At 46.3% G+C, this 19066-nt stretch overlaps 1 protein-coding gene across 1 annotated transcript in view; it reads right to left on the reverse strand.

Annotated features, from left to right (window-relative positions):
* Positions 1-12298, reverse strand: part of LAMC2 (laminin subunit gamma 2) — a 44155-nt gene extending 31857 nt beyond the window's left edge. The window contains exons 1-2 of the mRNA XM_083507057.1: positions 11979-12298; positions 818-1006 (exon numbers count right to left, since the gene is read on the reverse strand). Of these exons, the coding sequence (XP_083363183.1) occupies positions 818-1006; positions 11979-12063 (274 nt within the window). The 5' untranslated portion in view covers positions 12064-12298. The remainder of the gene's footprint in view (positions 1-817; positions 1007-11978) is intronic.
* Between the last annotated feature and the right edge of the window lie 6768 nt (positions 12299-19066).

A 19066-nucleotide genomic window follows, 5' to 3' on the forward strand; every position in this document is an offset into this window, starting at 1 on the left:
CATAGTAAACTTTGCCAAAAGGGAGACTGATGCTGCCTATTTTTCCTTCTGGCCCAAATAACCCAAAAAATTCAAGCTACGTGGGCTCTGTACGCATCACCGGCTTAGAACACAGCTAGGTTGTTTTGTTTTGCTTCACATTCAGATTGAAGCTGATATTGGGAAAACACATCAGAACGTGGTATCTAATTAAAAACAACAATAGGATAGAAGTGCATTGTGGTTAGCATTATAAACCTCACTGAGGCCTTGAGGCGTACCTCCGGGTCCCCATTCCACAATAACAAAAAGAGGTTTTTGGAGTCCTACAGACCTGGCATGCTTCCAAACAGGTAATGTATTGAGCATTCATCTTCACTTATTTGCAGGGTGGTTAGATGATGTTATGGCAAAGCAAGAGTCACTCCACATTTCCCAGTGGATTCCACCTTCACTTTCCTTATTGCAGAAAGTCCAATCTTTCAGGCAAACACTTTGTTGCACAAGACTTCTCAGCCAACTATGATTGTGCAAGCTGGATTTCCCACCTGAAAATAGTAACAGTCTGGAAGTGCCCCTTGGTTGTGTTCAGGAGAACAGCTGCTTTTGGCTTCTCCTCTCCCTGACCTCATTCAGAGGAACCCAACTCAGGGTATGCACTGGAACCCCAATTCTCCACATAGTGAGTGGCTTTAAGGGTGCCAGAACATTTGTGACAACTGGCTTATTTGGGTTGAGTGTAGACAGAGATATGCAGCAGTCGAACCTCAACAGACACTGCAGTCCCCTAAGATTGGGGGTGAGGGGCTTTCCCACCTGCCCCTCAGTCCCTGCATACCTTTGGGGTTGCAGCTGCAGGATACACAACGTCCTCGAGGTTCCTGGCGGTAGAAGCCCTCCTTACACCGCTCACAATTATTTCCCTCTGTGTTTTCGGCACAGTTGAGGCACCGGTATCCATTTCCTGTTTGTCTGAGCAGCTCCATGTCGAACATGCACTGCCTGGATTTCCCATTGCAATGGCAGGCTGAAAGCAAAGAGAATAGTTAGCACCATTCAAGAACAACAACCCGTTTGGCAGTGCCAGAAATTGGCTCGCCATTTTTACTTGACGATATACATTTAAAGGCCGCCCTGTTGGTAAGCTCAGATCCAAGCTACGCAAGCAGCAGTGACTAGTCATGCAACATTAGCCTGATTCCCTCATCACAGAAAACTGGCTGGTCCATTAGTTCCAATGTTGACAGGCCAGCTTCCTTAGCATGCTAGTTTTCTATATTTGGGTTTTAAAAAGCAAACCACTGCAGTGGTAGAGTTCAACAAGATGCTTTAGTTAATGTGAATGCTTTGGCTGAGATTCCTGTCTTGCAGGGGGTTGGACTAGATGGCCCTCAGGATCCCTTTCCAATTCTATAAGAACTGCGCCCTGTGATTATTTCAAATGGAGTAGGTTGGGCTTAAGGCACTGCCATGCCTTCTCTTGGTCTTCATTTCTCTCACTCTACTCCATTGCCTTTTCAGTTTAACACCAGCAATTGAACTCCCTTTCAGCCAATATGAAACGGGAGCTAAAACAGCAAGAATATTGGTGATGGAAGGAAAGAAACACAGATGAGGAACTAATATGAAACCAAGAAACTCTTGTCACTCTTATTAGTAATATTATTAATCCCACTTCACAGCATATGCATAAGCAAAACAAACAACTCATAACTCAAGGTTAGAGTCATTAAAAAGATCAGCAAAGAAGCATTGTCCAGAGAACAAATCCCTCTTCCCATCTCTTCCTATACATTTTGTTTATTATAAAAATGTCTATACCATATTTTACAATAACAGCCTGTCATAAAATTTAAAAATAAAAATAGCAAGTTGATGTCCAAAAGCAGTGTTGGCATTGCATCCTGCAAAGGGGACTCTGTTCCAGAACATAGGCTAGTCTTTAAAGTGTCTTGGCCTGGAAACAGAAAGAGAAAGTGGCTGGTGAGGAAAAACCAGAAGCAGATGTGCCACCAGGAGAGGGGTCTGCGGCCTACTCTGGTACTCTGAAAAGTGCGCCAGTGGACCGAGGGGGTCATTCTCCATAGCTGTTGCAGCAGGGCTACGTTTTAAAATACTGTAATCTATATGAACTAATCAATCTGGGTTAAAACAGAACATGAATTTTATATTTATACTGTATTTAAAAAGATTATCATGCTGAAACAACAGGGAAGGTGTTCCCTCAATCCCATATCAAAAGCCTCCCTGGTTCTATGACAAGCAACTTGTTTCCCAGTTTCTTCCACTGACAGGACTTATCTGAGAAAGGAGAGTGAGCCCCATGACCAACTCTGTAACAAGGAAAATGTGGCTCCCCTAGGAGAGACTCCCAGGCACTCTGGATATTCCATCTCGGAGAATTCACGGACTTGAATGTATCTCTCTTCCTACACTCAGGACCCTCTATAATAACATCTGGACCCCAGGAACAAAACAGCAGCAAACCCAGAGAGAAGCAACCATTAGAAAGCAAAGTGTTTAACCTGTAGCTGAAGGATTTCCTTCCCCAAGCTCTTCCCTGGGCTGGCTGTTAATGTACCAGGAAAGGCGGAGCTGCAGGCGGGCCAAACTACGTTTCCCAGAGTTATTTGGGAGAAGCCAAGATACATGAACAAGTATAAACCAGTACAGGTTGGCAGTGTAGCTGTGCCCTAAGGCGTTAGGTGAATTTTGAGGAGGAGTAGCAAAATAAACAAATCTACCAACATTTTATTAATGCGGTTTATTTTCAGTACTGAATTTCTGTTTTCCAAGCACAGGATTTAGATTGCTCTCCCCCCTCCATGTTTGTATGCAGAGTACCAACAAGCCCAGAAGAAAGCAGAGGGAAATTTTCATAGCCAACCTCTTTGTAACGAATACTACGGAGAACCATATACTTAAGAATCACATCTCCGTCACCTACAAAGTGTGCAGAATTATTGTGGGTGTTACAGTGCTTTTGCTAGTCTCTGAAACACCAAGCGCTGCTCTCCACAGCTGCTCTTGCTAATCCTCAGCTTGGCTGCCAACACATACGATCAGGTTCAGGCACGACACTTGCATTCCGAGCACCTGAGAGGTTCCAACACATCAGCCGGATCCTGGGTCTGCCAAGGCTGCCAAGCCAAGTAGAGCTGATCTCATACCCTTCAACGCTCACTCAGCAGCACCTGGAATTTAATCAGCACCCCCTGCCCCCCAGGCAGAGCCTCAGCCCATGTGCCCGTCAACAGCCTCCTTTGCTTTCCCAGGCTCCCTCAATGCCCCATCTAGCCACGCCTGAAGTTAGCTTGCGTGGGAGCCCTCCCATTACCGCAGAAGTGGGTCATTCCCTGCTTTCCCAGTAGCTCAGGCTCAAATAGCATGCTGCAAGGAATTCTGGGTGTGTGTTCCTCCACATTTTATTTTTAAAAAACAAATCATCTCAGCATGTCTCAAAATGACTCAGAGGACAGGAAGACGTGGTACGGCTTCTTAAACCTTAAACCCAAGTAGGGCATTGCCTTTTTAGGCATACACTGAAAACTGTGGTGTGTGACTGAGACAAGTGTCGACATTACACAGGTTATTGAGAGCCAAACTAGATGTTTCCTTAATTATGGAACATATAGCTATGTATTCCTGGAGTGTGAGCGCTGCTGCATGCTGAGCGCGGCAAGGAGCCACAGGTGAGAGCTGAGTGCGGGCTGGAGACTACAGGTGGATAAACTACCCCAGAAAGAGCCTGACATGTATCCCACCAGAGGTGACACCCCTTATGAGAGTAGCTGATGGGTCTCAAACCCTCAGTGAGTCAGGGACGCCCCTGCATGCAAAGACAGGCTCCGGTGGATTGGGAGGGTGAGACCAATGGGTCTAACCGTCAAGAAGGCGGTTTCTGCATGTGCTGTGTAGAGGGAGGTGAGGAGCAGGTGAGGCTCATCCACCTGGGAAGAACTCCATCCATCTAGGAGAAAGAAAACTCTGACCTCTGCTGCTTTGCGGGATATTTTGGGGAGAAGAAAAGGCTAAGGAGTAAACCCTACACAAATCTGGAATGGAGTCCCCAAGTCAGTTGGATGGCGCCTTGTATGCCTCCTTCTGGCAACTCCTGCAGCCAAGTTGGTGCCAAACGTATTGCTCTGCTTTCCTTTGGACCACATGGGGGGGGGTCTTGTCATCTGGGTGGCCCAGGACCTCTAGACACACTGCCCAGGCTTATGCCCCAGGGAGGTCACCAGGGCTGGTAACACAGTGGTATGATTTCACCCCCAGAGGCATACTCCATTGTCTCTTGAGACAGACAGATGCCAACAGGCTATGCATATAATTACTGGCACGGGTGAGACAGTTCTTACTGGGAAGGCAGCAAGTGAGAACGGGAAAACTTCTCCTCATTCTTCCACCCTGACTGGACCAGAGATTCTCTCCCTCCTTAGGAGCTTTGGGGGGGTGTGTGTGAAGAAGACGTTTGCAACTTAATCTCAAAGGCTACTTCTGCTAGGGAAAAGCAGTGTTTGGAGCGAGTGACTTTCAGGGGTGGACTAGTACAGGACAGAGAAACTAGACTCCCCCTCCCCACATCAATATCTGCTGCAGCTCTTCCCCCACTTGCTGGTGGAACGCAAATGCTCTCTGGGTGGTTATTTGGTGGGGGGAGGGGGGACTTTGGCTTCAAAGCTTATGCCTAAGGCAAAAGTAATGATAACTGAATCTAAACGAATACCAAGAAAGAACACTGGTCTTTGTCCTCCTTCTGTTTAAGGGAGGTGGGTATTTACAAAAGATGAAGAAATTGACTAAGTTCACAGATAGCATTCTAAACGATGGTTTGCAGTGCACTAATCACAGATTAATCTGTTCAGCATTAGTCCATTCAGACATCACACCAAGCCATAAATAAGAAAATCATGGTTTGCAATGCCAGCTCAAAACCAGCTTTCTGATTTGCCAGCCAATCACAAACCACATTTTGTAAATTTAGCTGTCAGGCTAAACCATAGCAAAGCTTGCTTTGTTAAATTCTGTGTCATATCTAAATTAACAGGCGAAGTCCCGGCAGACTGGAGGAGGGCAAATGTTGTCCCTATTTTCAAAAAGGGGAAAAGAGAGGACCCAAATAATTACCGCCCAGTCAGTCTGACATCAATACCAGGGAAGATTCTGGAGCAGATCATTAAGCAAACAGTCTGTGAGCACCTAGAAAGGAATGCTGTGATCACCAACAGTCAGCATGGATTTCTGAAAAATAAGTCATGTCAGACTAACCTGATCTCGTTTTTTGACAGAATTACAAGCCTGGTAGATGAAGGGAATGCAGTGGATGTAGCCTACCTTGATTTCAGCAAGGCATTCGACAAGGTGCCCCATGATATCTTGTAAAGAAGCTGGTAAAATGTGGTCTTGACTATGCTACCACTCAGTGGATTTGTAACTGGCTGACTGACCGAACCCAAAGGGTGCTCATCAATGGTTCCTCTTCATCCTGGAGAAGAGTGACTAGTGGGGTGCCACAGGGTTCTGTCTTGGGCCCGGTCTTATTCAACATCTTTATCAACGACTTGGATGATGGACTCAAGGGCATCCTGATCAAATTTGCAGATGACACCAAACTGGGAGGGGTGGCTAACACCCCAGAGGACAGGATCACACTTCAAAACGACCTTGACAGATTAGAGAACTGGGCCAAAACAAACAAGATGAACTTTAACAGGGAGAAATGTAAAGTATTGCACTTGGGCAAAAATAATGAGAGGCACAAATACAAGATGGGTGACACCTGGCTTGAGAGCAGTACATGTGAAAAGGATCTAGGAGTCTTGGTTGACCACAAACTTGACATGAGCCAACAGTGTGACGCGGCAGCTAAAAAAGCCAATGCAATTCTGGGCTGCATCAATAGGAGTATAGCATCTAGATCAAGGGAAGTAATAGTGCCACTGTATTCTGCTCTGATCAGACCTCACCTGGAGTACTGTGTCCAGTTCTGGGCACCACAGTTCAGGAAGGACACTGACAAACTGGAACGTGTCCAGAGGAGGGCAACCAAAATGGTCAAAGGCCTGGAAACGATGCCTTATGAGGAACGGCTAAGGGAGCTGGGCATGTTTAGCCTGGAGAAGAGGAGGTTAAGGGGTGATATGATAGCCATGTTCAAATATATAAAAGGATGTCACATAGAGGAGGGCGAAAGGTTGTTTTCTGCTGCTCCAGAGAAGCGGACACGGAGCAATGGATCCAAACTACAAGAAAGAAGATTCCACCTAAACATTAGGAAGAACCTCCTGACAGTAAGAGCTGTTTGACAGTGGAATTTGCTGCCAAGGAGTGTGGTGGAGTCTCCTACTTTGGAGGTCTTTAAGCAGAGGCTTGACAACCATATGTCAGAAGTGCTCTGATGGTGTTTCCTGCTTGGCAGGGGGTTGGACTCGATGGCCCTTGTGGTCTCTTCCAACTCTAGGATTCTATGATTCTATGAACTGACTCTCATGTTGTGTCTCAGTTGCTATTTTATATAAAGACCACTTTAAACCACAGCATCTTAGTTCTCACTGAGGGGGTGGTAAATATATTGTGGGGCGAAAGAGTTGCACCAATTCAGCCTGCAGATGCGGAGAATCCCATGACTGGATGCTTCTTTACCGTCTGTTATTTTCCTATGTAGAAGGAATTCTTTTGTATGAAAGAGCATTTAGTCATGTGAATCTTCACTTTTCTTCCGGAGTGGTGAAATTCAGACACAGGTTTACCCTCCCAGTGAGAGAAAGACTTGACACTCTTTGCACATTTATTTTTCCTAACTTAAAAAAGCCTAATATGGCAATGACTGCTGATTAGATTGACCAACACATATAATTAGCACTGCATAGCAATTTTCATAGCCAATAGCTCAACTTGCTTACAGATTACATCATCCAGTCTTGCCTTGATTCTGCTGCTGCTGTTGTTTTCTCACTGCTTTGTGTCTGTCCATAGCCTCTTTGGAGGCAATTACATCACGATAAGCGTGTCTGTAACTGCATGTGTTGACACAAGGTAATGTCACCCTTCTTCCCAGTGCTGATGCCTGTGAAGTTTCTTCACATAGCTTTTCTGAATGAGAGTCTCAGTGCTGAGATGGGCTTTCACAATAAAACTTCACATATGTCCGGGACTGGTTGGACACAGAGGAACCAGCTGGGGAACCCCAAGGGAAGGAAGGCTCAGAGCCCAGGGAGTGGTGGTGGGACAACAATGAGCAGTCACATGGAGAAGAAAGAGAAGAAAGACTGGGGGGGGGGAGGTGTCAGAAACTGAAGGGGTAACAGGGCTTAGTGAGCAAGAAGAGTCTGTGGCGGAGGGAATTTCAGACTCAGAAGGTGGAGCAGGAGAGAAGGGAGGCCGAGAGGCAGAGATGAGTCAGGCTGGTGAAGAGACATGTGTCTCCCCCTTCTGCTGTGACAGACTCCCCTCCCCGCTGGTCTCTCAGAATGAGGAGAATATAAACTGATGGATTTGAGAGAAATTGCATAAAGGAAGAATTGGGGACCAAATTAATCCTGGAAGGGTAAGCAAGTTACAGGTGCTGGGAGGGGACAGGTCAGCAGCAATGTGTTGGAGGACAGAGCTGGATGTGACCTGCACCTCCTCAGCCAGCCCTCTGCCCTCAGGTGCAGCAGATGACACTGTCCTGCCTCCAGGGCTGAACTAAGACTGAAGTAAGATGCAACTGCCAGTATGATTGGCTTCTGTATGTGGAATGAGGGAGCGCCATTTTGTTCTCAGGCCTTGCAGCCAAGCTCCAAAAGAAGGGGATCAGCCGTGCCTGCTCCGCCACTATGGGAAAAGAGCCTTCTGAAGTAAGATGTAAAGGAACTTGCCTTATCCCCCCCCCCCCGCCTTCTTCTGGGATAATGTGGAAAGATGAATTGGGTACTACACCGTCAGCTTCCCAGATTGCTAATAAGTCACTCATCATCGGCAGGCAAGTGGGAATGCTGCCTTTTTTACCTTCCATTTTTTAACGCGGGGCAGGGTTCTGGGGTCAGTGCTTTGCCTTCTGCTCATTCAGTGAGAAGGACTGATGCATTTATAGACCTGAAGCTGTCAAAGCCATCTGTCAGACACAAGCAGGCTGTTATTTAGTGCTGCTTTCACCTCAGTGCACCTGGAACATCCGAACTCGAACCAACTGAATTTTGATGTAGTAAAACAATTGAAGGTGGTCATAAGCGCCTTTGTTTGTGTTGGGTGGGCAAAAAGAAAAGGTAACTCCTGTCATTTCAAGGTTCTTTCCTAGTGCATAAATATACATAACGGGTTTAGATAATATTAAGCGTTAAGCCCCTTATTCTGTCCCCCTTTCCACTCCTTCCCATTCACACCTGTTTCCCCTGCCTCTTGGTTCAAGAGCTTGCTCCCATTATCTCCAAAATTTCTCTGATGAAAATAGGGACATGCAGCCATACAAAATGACCATTCCTTGTCATTTTTACCCCGCTCATCTGACTGGGGTGCCCCAGCCACTCTTGGCGGCTTCCAACATGTACATAAAAACATAATAAAACTATAGAGGGCTGCCTTCAGATGTCTTCTAAAGGTTATATAGTTATCTCCTTGGCTCAGGGGTTACATAACTCCATACCCTCTGATGAAAACAGGGACATTCTACCATACCCTCCAACATTTCTCTGATGAAAATAGTGATGTCCTAAGAAAAAGCAGGACATTCCAGGACCAAATCAGAAACCAGGATGGCTTCTCTAAATCCAGGACTGTCTCTGGAAAATAGGGACACAAAGGGTCTGTGTTCCCTGTCCAGATTGGTCATCTTAGACCTCCCATTTGCAAACATTCCAACTCCAGAACACAAAAGAAGTCAGTGTTCTGCAACCGCTCAGGAAGTTCACTCTTCACTGGGTTGGATTGTGCTCCCTCCTCACATTACCATTGCTAAATATATTAGTTTTCCCCCTAAATATTTTTTGCACTTCTGCAAACCTTGAGGTCTTCCCAAAGCTGATACTTCCCTCATTACCATGGATGGTGCCATGTGGGCTAGATAAACATCTACATTTGGGATAATAAGTTCACTACTGGCATCTATGATTCCTCATGCTCTATGAGTTCAGTGTTGGTTATAATTCCCTCTCCCCTGAGATCTATTATTTCCTGTGGCAGCTGTGTGTGTGTAGATTTGCACATGTATGTGCCATGTATGTTGTTAGCATCTCAAGAGATAATGGAGTGTGCCTCTGGGGGTGATGTCAAACCACTGAGTTACCAGCACTGAAGTGACTTCCCCGGGATGCAAGCCTAGGTAGTGTGTCTGGAGGTCCTGGGCTGCCCAGATGACAAGACCCCCTCTTAGCCTCACTGATGTGGTCCAGAGGAAAGCAGAGCAATATGTTTGACTCCAGGAGTTGCTGGAAGGAGGGGTACAAGGTGCCAGCCAACCGTCTTAGGGACTCCACTCCAGATTTGTGGAGGGTTCACTCTAAGGTTACCAGATTTTTTTCAAATAATCCGGGGACAAAAATTTTAAAATTAAAAAAAAAAAAAAACTTTCTTTTTTTTTAAATTAAGAAGCAATATCTTCTCTTCTGGGTCTCCTCTGTCACGTGGCCTTCCTCTGGGCCCTGGCATGATCTATTGGAGTGCTATCTGCCGTGGAGTAGCCTCGGTCGGGCCTGGGCTCGGCCACATGTCCTTGCCCTCCCGGTGCTCTGCTACCTCTCTTCCTCAGTGGCGGCGGCGGCAGCAGCAGTGTGGCAAGGTCAGGGCTCCCCTCTTTTTTTCTCCTTCCTCTCTCTCTCTCTCTCCCTTCTCCTTCTCCTTCTCCTTTCCTCCTTCTCCCAGTGTCGGCTCCGGAGTGCCGCTGGGCAGTTGGCCAGGTGGCCGGACACTCTCACTCCCAGCTCGATTTGGGTCATGGGGGGTGTGTCAGCGGTTCCCCCAGTTGACATGCTGGGCATCCCCGGTTTCCCCTCGGCAGTGGCAGTCTTACAAGCCCAGAGCCAGCCTGATGATGCAGTTGGCTCTGGCTGGCTTCAGGAGCTGCTCGCTGCCATGGCACCCGCCATTTTGCCTTGCTGGAAGTCCCTATATGTTGTGTCTTGTGCCGTTGAACCAATCATGCAACATTCATTCCCTACTAATAAATCTACAACACTTAAAATATAAATCTGGGGACATTATATGAAATCCGGGGACATTCCAAGGACGTATTTTGTCCAGGGACAGATTTGTAAATCCGGGGACTGTTCCCAGGAAACGGGGACATCTGGTAACCATAGTTTACTCCTTAGCCTTTTCTTCTCCCAAAACTATCCCGCAAAGCAGCAGAGGTTGAAGGTCAGAGTTTTCTTTCTCCTAGGTGGATGCGCCCCATCTGCTCACTTCCCTCTACACAGCACATGCAGAAACCACCTTCTTGACTGTTGGGCGTGCTATTGTCCACTCAACCCACCGGAGCCTGTCTTTGCATGCAGGGGAAGTCCCTAACTCACTGGGGATTTGAGACCCCTTGGCTACTCTCACCTGGTTTAGCAGGCCTGTTGAAGCCATTCCCGGAGTGTTGAAAAGTGGTATACAAATAAAATGAATGAATGAAATAGAAAGTGAATGAATAGAGCGTGGCAGTCCCACACTAAAACATCTAGTGTGGAATCACCCCTTGTCTATAAACAATTGTTATATATAACAAATTATAGTTGTCTTAATTCTTGTTCTCTACATGGCTATATATGAATGTTTAGGGATTTATAAGACAATTCTCATCATTCTCTTGAAACTACAATTCACAGGATTCCTTAAGGGAAGGCACCATAGGAACACTGGTGTAAAACTGATATCAATGTGTGGCCAAACATATGAGTGCTACTAAATCCAAGTTAAGAACTCTGATGTGTTAGCCCACAGTGAGTTTATGAAAAGTGTCAAATGCATAGAATTAATTTTGAAGACGCTGGTAGATATGCTGAGAGAATTACATCATAGAAACCACCCCGCTAACGTTAAAAAGTGAAGAATTAACACCAACACTGTTGATCAAGTGCACACAGGGACCGTATATCCTTCCATGGTATACTGTATGTACTTTGAAAGCTGAATTTCTGTTTCTAGCTCAAGATCTAAAAAAAATTAGTAAAACAATTATTTAAAAAATGACCACCCCCGCCCTCAGTTTCTTCCATTGCAACAACTGCCTTATATAGAGTAAGACCGTTGCTCTATCTAGCTCTTTTCACTCTTCAGGATTTTAGACTGGAGACATTCCCAATCATGCCTGGAGATGCTAAGGAATGAAACTCACTATCTTCTGTATGCAAAGCAGATGTTCTACTACTGAACCAAAGCCCCTCCCCCATTGCCCTAGGAAGCATATAAAAAGTATTGGAATAAACATGTCTCATTTGAATGTATATTCCATCTGGAGATTGAAGTAAAACACTAAGGGCAGCATTTTCAAAAGTCCCTGAATGAATCTAAATTTACTGGGGATCAACATTCATCCACTTGTCACCTTCTTACTAAAAGACCTATAGTGGACTTATCCACTAGACATAGGACATTTGTCCCCATCACTGACCGATTACCGGGTATGACCATATCTCAGCCCAGACACCCAATCAGGATACAGATAATACATGAGGAAGCTTGCAGTTGCTAGGCGACCCCAGTGTGCGCGTCACCATCTACCTCTAACTAGAAGGTTTTGGAGGAGAAACGCGGGCCAGACCTAAGGAAGGAAGCTCAGATTAAGAAGATCTGGTCCCATCCTCCATTATCGCCCACATGCTGAAAACGTTACTGCCCAGTTCCTAATACATTCCACGTGCCCATAAAGAGAAAGAGTCTTCAGCTTAGCTACTTCTCTCACACAACAAGGGGCTGCTCAGCAGCTGGCCCACGGTTCACCTGACACCAAAACAAGAGTCAGGGAGAGACAGAAGACTGCAAAATGAAACTCACTTCCAAAAACTAAAGTGGAAAGATTTCACGCTCGTTTGCCTCACCTTCTCTTCTTTGAATGCCAACAGCTGGCGGGAGGAGGAGAGTGATTGCAAGGCAGCTGACAGTCACCAGCCAGTGCTGAGGCATTCCAGGGAAGTTCGGAGGGCTGTGTTGTCCAGAAAGTGCTCAGATCCAACTCTTCCAAGCAAAAGCCTCAAGATCAAGGGACAAAGCTGTGTGGTGGTGGACGTGCAGCTGCGGACAATTCCACCTGGGCCTCCGTTTCTTGTTCCAGGTGCTTTTTATCACCTCCTCTGCCTGAATCACTCTAGACAGGAATAAGAGAACTTGCCTTCAGTCTGACTCACCTTGCAAATAAAAAAAAAAGGAAAGAAAGAGGGCCCAGCCCATGTACAGTTCAGGGAGACACTTAACAGTTTCTTCTTAGCCATTCGTAGGGGCGGATCTCTGCAGAACACAGCAGCCAAAGCCCCTGGCAGCAGGCCAAGAAGGAGTGGGATGGGTGGCAGGAGGACAGAAAGAACAATTTAATTATTGATCTTCCGCATTAAAATCGCTTACAGGGCAAGCCCAAGGCCAGACTCACCGCAGGGCTTGTTCTGTAAACTCATTAATGTAAAACACAACTTCATTAAGTAGCTGGTTTTACCCTCAGGTAACACCACTTTTGTTAAACCTGTGCCACGTTCCGGAATGAAATGGGCATGTTCCCACTCACCTTAGCCCAATTAGAATACTTGCAAAGAATTTGTTAGCATTATAATTATTACTATTACCTTAGCAACACCCAGAAAACACACCTCACCAGCAGTTATCCAATCAAAACAGCTTGAGAGGGACTCCTTTATGTCTGACATATTTTGAATCTATGATGAAAAAGAAGATGAGCTAAGACTTCATCCTGATTAAAGTATTCTGGAATGTACGGTACATATTTAAATTCAGGTTAACTGAATTTACTATACTCACAACTCTATACCCAACACCAGCCTTATACAAACAAAGCAGCTCATATTTTGCGCCAAACTCAAGCAGACAAAACAATCCGTTCAGGCGGTGTTATTTGCTTTAGCTCAGTGGTCTTCACACTTCCTGCTTTCCATATGAAAAGTGATTTATCCTACTGAGCTTTGTGTGCTGCAGAGAATTCTGGAGCTTTTCCTGTAGACCACAAGCAGTTTTTCACACAGGGCACAGCTGAATAGGAACAGTGCGCCTCACCATTAATTGTGCATAAGCTGAGGGTGCCGTGTTGAACACACCAAACATTCTCCTATGGCTGTGTAGTCTTGGGGAAGACCAAGTGTGGTACAGAAGCTTATCCACTATTCTTGGTTTTCTAATAGAAGCCATCCTGGTAAGCTTCTGAGAAACTCTGTGGCCCCACTGAATAAGTCTGAAAACCTCTGCTGTGAATCAGATCAACTGACTCTCACCTGCCATTTTTCTTATCCATTCACCCATTTTAGAGGAATCAGTTAGGATCTCTTCAAAGTTTGCTTTGAGATGCACCATCCTGAGTCATTTTGATGTCCTCTGCAAACATTCAGTGACATGTGTTCAAGATCTCCCATAGCTTCTAGTTAATTGCTCACACTTGGCACCACTCTCCAAGTATTTGTGAAAAAATTATGCTCCCTGCTTCCAGTAAAAGTCCTTAGGAAATCCAGAATTTAGTTTCCTCTGTTGTAAAAACTGTGCACCGTCCCTCTTCAGCACTGCTTCCTGTTCTTTAATTAGTTACCCACTCAGAAGAGGAGCTGTCTACTCTTTCCCATGGCTGCAAAGTTTGTTTGGCAATGGACTTTGGCAATGGACACTGTCAAAGCTTTATGCCAGTTTCAGTACATCATGTCTGTCAGAGCACCCCTATCCACATACATTGATAACAATGCTTGCTAAGAGGTTGAGGAAGCAGGGCACTTTGTTGCCTTTCTGTTTGGCTCATCCTTAACAGGAATGCTTTCCTAAGCTGCTTGTTTGGTGATAAATCATTGGGGTGGGGGGAACCCACAGTCTATACATATGCATATAGGGATATGGAGTTCAGAACTTACTTAAAAGTGACATATGTACAAGGCCTTTCTTATCTCCTAGCTTACTGCCTCTGATTCCAAACTCTAATTGTAGGTAATTAAAGCTCAGGTGTTTCTCATAATCTCTTGAGCTGTCTGGCAGCTTCCTCAGCCTTAAGCTGATGATGCTGGTTCAGACAGCGTAATGTTCTGTGGTTGCTCACTGCTGGGAGGCTCAGAAGAAGCATGGGGTGAGATCATCACCATGCTTTGCTATGGTTTGTCAGGTCCTTTGCCTCCAGGTCATGGCAATACCAGGCAGTAGAAGACTGAGGCAGTAGAGATGGGCAAACAGTTTCACGTTTCTGGGCAAACACAAAATTAGAACAAAGTTCCCATAGACAGGTTGAAGAGCTAAAAATGTTCAGAACAATGTTTGATGAGGATGAAGATAACGATGGAAATAATAAGCTAGAGGAGAAACAGGCTTATGAAGTTAAAAATGGAAATGAAGAATGCACAGAGACTCCAGAAGAAACTGATGAAAAGTGGCAGGACTGGAACAAGAAATAAGCAAACTGAAGGAATCAGATGGCTATGTGGAAATGGAATTGGAAATGATCTCCATTCAAGGATTTGGAGGAGAAGTAGAAGATAAGATTACAAATGATGATTTGGAGATATATCTGGATAGGGTGTTGATAGAGCTGAAAGGAAAAAAAGCTTTGGGATTTCAGTCCTGGCCTTTCTTTAGCTTAAGCAGACAGAAAGGATTCTGCTTACAATCTGGAACGTACCCAAAGAACGTTGCTACTAAAGCTATGGTATTTCCTCTGGTAGGGATGCAGGTAGCACTGTGGTCTAAACCAGTGTTTCCCAACCACTGTTCCGTGGCACACTAGTGTGCCGCGAGATGTTGCCTGGTGTGCCGCGGGAAAAATTAAAAAATTCGAAAGATTTTTTTTTTAAAAAAAGTCAAATTTTCGATTGGGGCGCCGTCACTAGATGACCCCTGGGGTTCCCTCCCTCCCTCCCGCTCTGCGCCTCCCTCCTCCTCCTCCTCCTCCTCCGGGGAGGCCCTTCCTGGCTCTCGGCCAAGGCTTGGCGGCTGCCACTCACTCAATCACTCGCTCGCCCACCCGTCCCTCCATCCCTGCACCTGGCCTCTCCCCCTCCGTCCCCGGCGCGGGGGCTGCCGGGATCCGTAGTCCCCTTGCCCTTGGGCTCCGCGCCCGCGCGGGGTGCGCAAACTACGTTTCCCAGCGTGGCCTGGCGGGCCGGGCGTTTTGTTTGAAGCGCTCTTCTCCCGGCCATGGAATGAGCACAGCGGCGGCGGCCGGGCGGGCAGGGGATCTTCCGCGCAGACCCCGCGCAGCCTGCCTGCGCCCCCGTGGAGATCGGGCGGCAGGATGGAGCCCGGGGATCCCCGCGGAGGCGGAGGCTGCCCCCCAGGTAGGGCTGTGTCGGGGGTTTTTTATTTTTGCAATGCTGCATCCGCGCCGGAGGGGACGCATCGGACCGCGGGGAGACCCCTTGGCGGGCGTGCAAGGCAATGCATGCGTGCAGGCGTTGCATGGAGTGCAGTGCAATGCAATGGCAACGCGGCACCCTGCATGCATGCATGCAACTTCCACCGGCGCTCCGGACTTGGCAGGTGAGGGGGGTCCCCAGTGGGCGGCAGAGAGAGCCGGGAGGGCGAAGGGGAGCCGGGGGGGAGCAGCGCTGCTTCCCGAGCCGAGCCCGGGGGGAAACTTCGGCGTCGTTGCGCCGGGTGTTGGAAGCGGAGGCTGGTGGGGGCCCCTCACCTGCAAAACCTGGTCACCTCTCATATATTTCGTGCATTGCATTCATCACCCGCTTTCTCCTCCAAGGAGCTCCCGGGGGCGCGCGCGGTTCTCCCCGTGTTATCCTCGCAACAACAGCCCTGCGAGGTGGGTCAGGCGAGTGGCCCAAGGGAGCACCCAGGGATTGTCCTGGCCAGGTGGGGTGATTTGAACCCTGCTCTCTGAGGTTTCCCCCCCTCGTCTTGGCTATGGTGTGAGTCTGTGCTGTTAATTAATGGGGTTCTGCCTTCGGAGAAGATGAGCCAGCCCTCAAGGAGGTGATTATGTAATTTGCTAGCAATTCATGTCCCTCCCGGCGTGACGCTGCGCGCTGACGTCACGGGGCTGTAATGGTGGTGTGCCTCGAGATTTTTTTCATGAAACAAGTGTGCCTTTGCCCAAAAAAGGTTGGGAAACACTGGTCTAAACCACTGAGCCTAGAGCTTGCCGATCAGAAGGTCGGCGGTTCAAATCCCCACAATGGGGTGAGCTCCCGTTGCTCGGTCTCAGCTCCTGCCATCCTAGCAGTTCGAAAGCACATCAAAATGCAAGTAGATAAATAGGTACTGCTCCAGCGGGAAGGTAAATGATGTTTCCGTGCACTGCTCTGGTTCGCCAGAAGCGGCTTAGTCATGCTGGCCACATGACACGGAAGCTGTATGTCGGCTCTCTCAGTCAGTAAAGCAAGATGAGCGGCGCAACCCCAGAGTCATTCACGACTGGACTTAACTGTCAGGGGTCCTTTACCTTATTTCCTCTAGAAATAGATGGGGGAAAATGAAAGTGGAAGAGATCAGGATACCATTGTAAAAAAAAGAGGAAATGGGATGCAACAGGATATGGAACTGGATATGCAGAACTGGACATGAACTTATGGATATGTAATGGAAAACCAAAATGGAATACTCCAACAAGAAGTGGAATACAGTAAGAAATGGAATCAAATAGATGGACTGGATATGAACAAATGGGATATTGGTCTAATATGTGATCATATTAGAGACTTTAATATGGACACAGATGGAAAAATATAACTTTTAAAAGAAAAATAACCCCTTCAACATTGATAAATGTAATCATAAATTGCATTAAGCCTTCAGCTCAAACACAGGCTGCACAAAAGCATACGCCCAAAAGAACCCATGTGTATGCCGTCTGAAATAGATGGGCCTTCAAGATCTTTTGGGGGAAAACTGGTGTGAGGTAACTTTTTGGAGGTCAGCTGACAATGAGTTCCAGAGTCGTGGGGCTACCAGAAAGACAAGTTCAGCTAATCACTGTTTCCTCCCCCCCGATTTTCCACAACAAAAAAGCTTGACAACTTTGGCAAAAAAACCCAACAACAAACTATAATTTCATAGAATGTACATTACTTTCCTGCCCTGGAAAGCTGCAGCTAAGTGTGAGTTCTCCCAACATGACATGCAAACCACTGTGTCGTCTTCTCCTATCCCCAAAATCTGCAACATTGGATGATAATATGAATCTACTTTACAAGGCCATTGTAAGGCCTACTAGGATGACATACATACAAGCTGATAAGTGCTTTGAATGTTTGAATGATCAAAAAGGATTCTTGCAGGATTAATGTGTTCTTCTCAAGTGGAAATACTCTCCATGTAATAACTTGCCCCTTGCCAGATGTTGGTGGCCTACAGTTCTGCAACAGTCCACCAGCCAGCATGGCCAACAGTTGAAGATGAAAGAAATGGCAGTCCAACACTAGGTGGAGGGCCACAGCTTAGCTCCTGCTGATGCAGGAAATGCCTAACAGATAAAGAAGGTGCATGGCAGTATTAAAAAGTGTAAATACTGTTGCTGTGGGACCAAAGAGGCAGTAGAAGCAGATTACAAACTGTGGCTAAAAATACTTTTGCCTGGAAGCTATCACTACCTAGTCGGTGACTACCTCTCCACTCAGATAAAGTTGTCTCAAGCACTCCTTCCCTGAAGCTTAGGTTAAAATAAAATTCCACACCCTCCAGGGCTGCGGCAGATCAGTGAAGGGCCACACCCTGCTGCTCAGTTCCGTTGAGCAAGCTAGGTGATGCATACCTGGCGAGACTGTGGCTGAGGTGTCAGCATGGCAGGGAAGTACAGTCACATCTGGCCTGTCCAGTCTGCTGCCCCTTCCTGCAGAACGGACCCCTCCTTCCTTCCCTCTCAAGATTAACGAATTTATTTGCCCCTCTGCATACACATTCAATTTTCTTTTCTTTTACTCTGCCCTTTTAGCCTCTTTGTTGTAACTGTCAGGAAGGGAGCATCAATGGAATTCCTTGATGACATTCCTAGCATTTCCTGATTAATACAGAGAGGGATTTTGTCAATTCCTGAGCTGCCAAATGAGCTTTTAACCAAGAGTGCATTATACAGACACTATTTTCACAACACACTCCAGCAGTTCTAGACAAAGGTTTTGTGGTTGTGGGTGAGAATGAAGTTCTTTCTGGGGTGATACCACCCCATCATCTGCTCATGTAAAGCAAGCAAGATAATCATCGCTAAAATTAATTCTCCAGCAGACACAAATGTTTTCAGTAAGGCCACAGAGCTTCGTCCGTTCGATTAATCAAAGGATCACATTTTGATTATAATGATGCTGTTAACTGGGCGACAGCTTGGGAAGGGGAGCTGAAATTCTTCAACAGCTTTTTCCTCAGAAAAAAAATATTTTAAGAGAAATTTTGGCTCATGTCATGTTGAATAACACTCTGTTGGAGGATGAAGGGAGCAATGGGCTAAGAGAAGGGAACTGTAAGGAAGAAAAACCAACAGCATTAAACTAGACCCACAATTGCATGCATAGACGGCAAAATTGGGGAGGCTAATTTTCTAAATATTCCCCAGGGGAGGACTGAAATTCTAACAGTTTAGGAGGGGCTCAAAAAAGTGTAAAATAATAATTGGCAATTTCTCAACACGGCTGCAACTTTGAAAAGCCTAGCTCTGCTTGGATCCATATTGTTCAGCTGTTGTGCCCAATCCTGTCCAAGTAAGAATTTTACGGGAAGTACTCTTATTGGACTCGTTAAGTAAATTTAGCAGCCACAGAATAAGAGGACATTGCCTTTCACAAAAGTAATGGGTAGGACTAAGTGACCAACTTTTGACAAGTGGAGGGAAGAAAATAGTGGGATTTCTCAAGGATCTGTATTGCAACTTATTCATAAACTCTGTGTTAGAGGTAAGGAATGAGTTCTTAGATAATTTGGAGTTATTTAGGATGACACATTCTAAAGAAGACTGTGAACAGATCCAAAATGATCTAAGCTAAGTGAATAGCCAATG

The sequence above is a fragment of the Podarcis liolepis genome, assembly GCF_965112155.1.
Source record: "Podarcis liolepis genome assembly, chromosome: 6".
Taxonomy (NCBI): domain Eukaryota; kingdom Metazoa; phylum Chordata; class Lepidosauria; order Squamata; family Lacertidae; genus Podarcis; species Podarcis liolepis.